This window comes from Dendrobium catenatum, unplaced genomic scaffold (assembly GCF_001605985.2).
Source record: "Dendrobium catenatum unplaced genomic scaffold, ASM160598v2 original_scaffold_106874, whole genome shotgun sequence".
Classification (NCBI taxonomy): domain Eukaryota; kingdom Viridiplantae; phylum Streptophyta; class Magnoliopsida; order Asparagales; family Orchidaceae; genus Dendrobium; species Dendrobium catenatum.
The window spans coordinates 1-702 of record NW_021425309.1 but is presented as its reverse complement, the minus strand read 5'-3'; the positions used below and the strand labels follow the sequence as shown (position 1 = coordinate 702).

Here is a 702-nt window from a genome sequence, read left to right as displayed (position 1 = left end):
ACCGGTCGTCCAAAATACAATGGAACTCTCTCCTTCATCCGGATAGAAGAAGACGGCAACCTCATTGCATACACTTTCTACTCCCCGGTTGACTATCAAGCATGGGAACGTGTCTTCGCCGTCTTCTCCGGCGATATCGGTTGGGAAAATCATTGTCGCCTTCCGTCAACATGCGGCGCAATGGGCATTTGCGCCAAGGAGATGTGTGTGGCATGTCCGGAGCCGCCGGGTCAACTAGCCGGATGGAGTGAACGTTGTGCGCCGCCAGCAGCGGCGGAGTCGACGAGTTGCGAGAAGGGAGCGGCGGTGCCGGAGTATTACAAGGTGGTGGGAGTGGAGAGTTTTGTGAATAGGTATGGGGAAAGTGTGGAAGGGGTGGATGTGGGAGAGTGTAGGGGGAGATGTGATGGGGAGTGTGGGTGTTTGGGGGTTTTGTATTGGGAGAAAGAGAGGAAGTGTTGGTTGGCTTGGGTGATTGGGACTTTGGAGAAGGTGGGTGATGAGTCTCATGTGGCTTGGATCAAGTATTATAAGTAGAAAATGGTCATCTAAGACTTCGTTTGGAACGGCTTTCTTATTGCTTCTTAAAGCAACTTTTTAGTGCAAAGATAAAAAAAAAATAACTAGAAAGCTGCTTTAAAAAGCAATAAAAAAGTCATCCCAAACAAAGCTTAATTCTCTTTCAGAAAAGCATAACAAGCC

General features: G+C 48.4%; 1 protein-coding gene across 1 annotated transcript; it reads left to right on the top strand.

Annotated features, from left to right (window-relative positions):
• Positions 1 to 9: 9 nt before the first annotated feature.
• On the top strand, positions 10 to 642 carry LOC110115556 (EP1-like glycoprotein 1; the record flags this gene model as incomplete). Its single annotated transcript, XM_020848818.2, is given in 1 exon segment — positions 10 to 642. A coding segment is annotated over 1 exon segment (528 nt), but the record flags the coding sequence as incomplete, so codon positions are not given.
• Between the last annotated feature and the right edge of the window lie 60 nt (positions 643 to 702).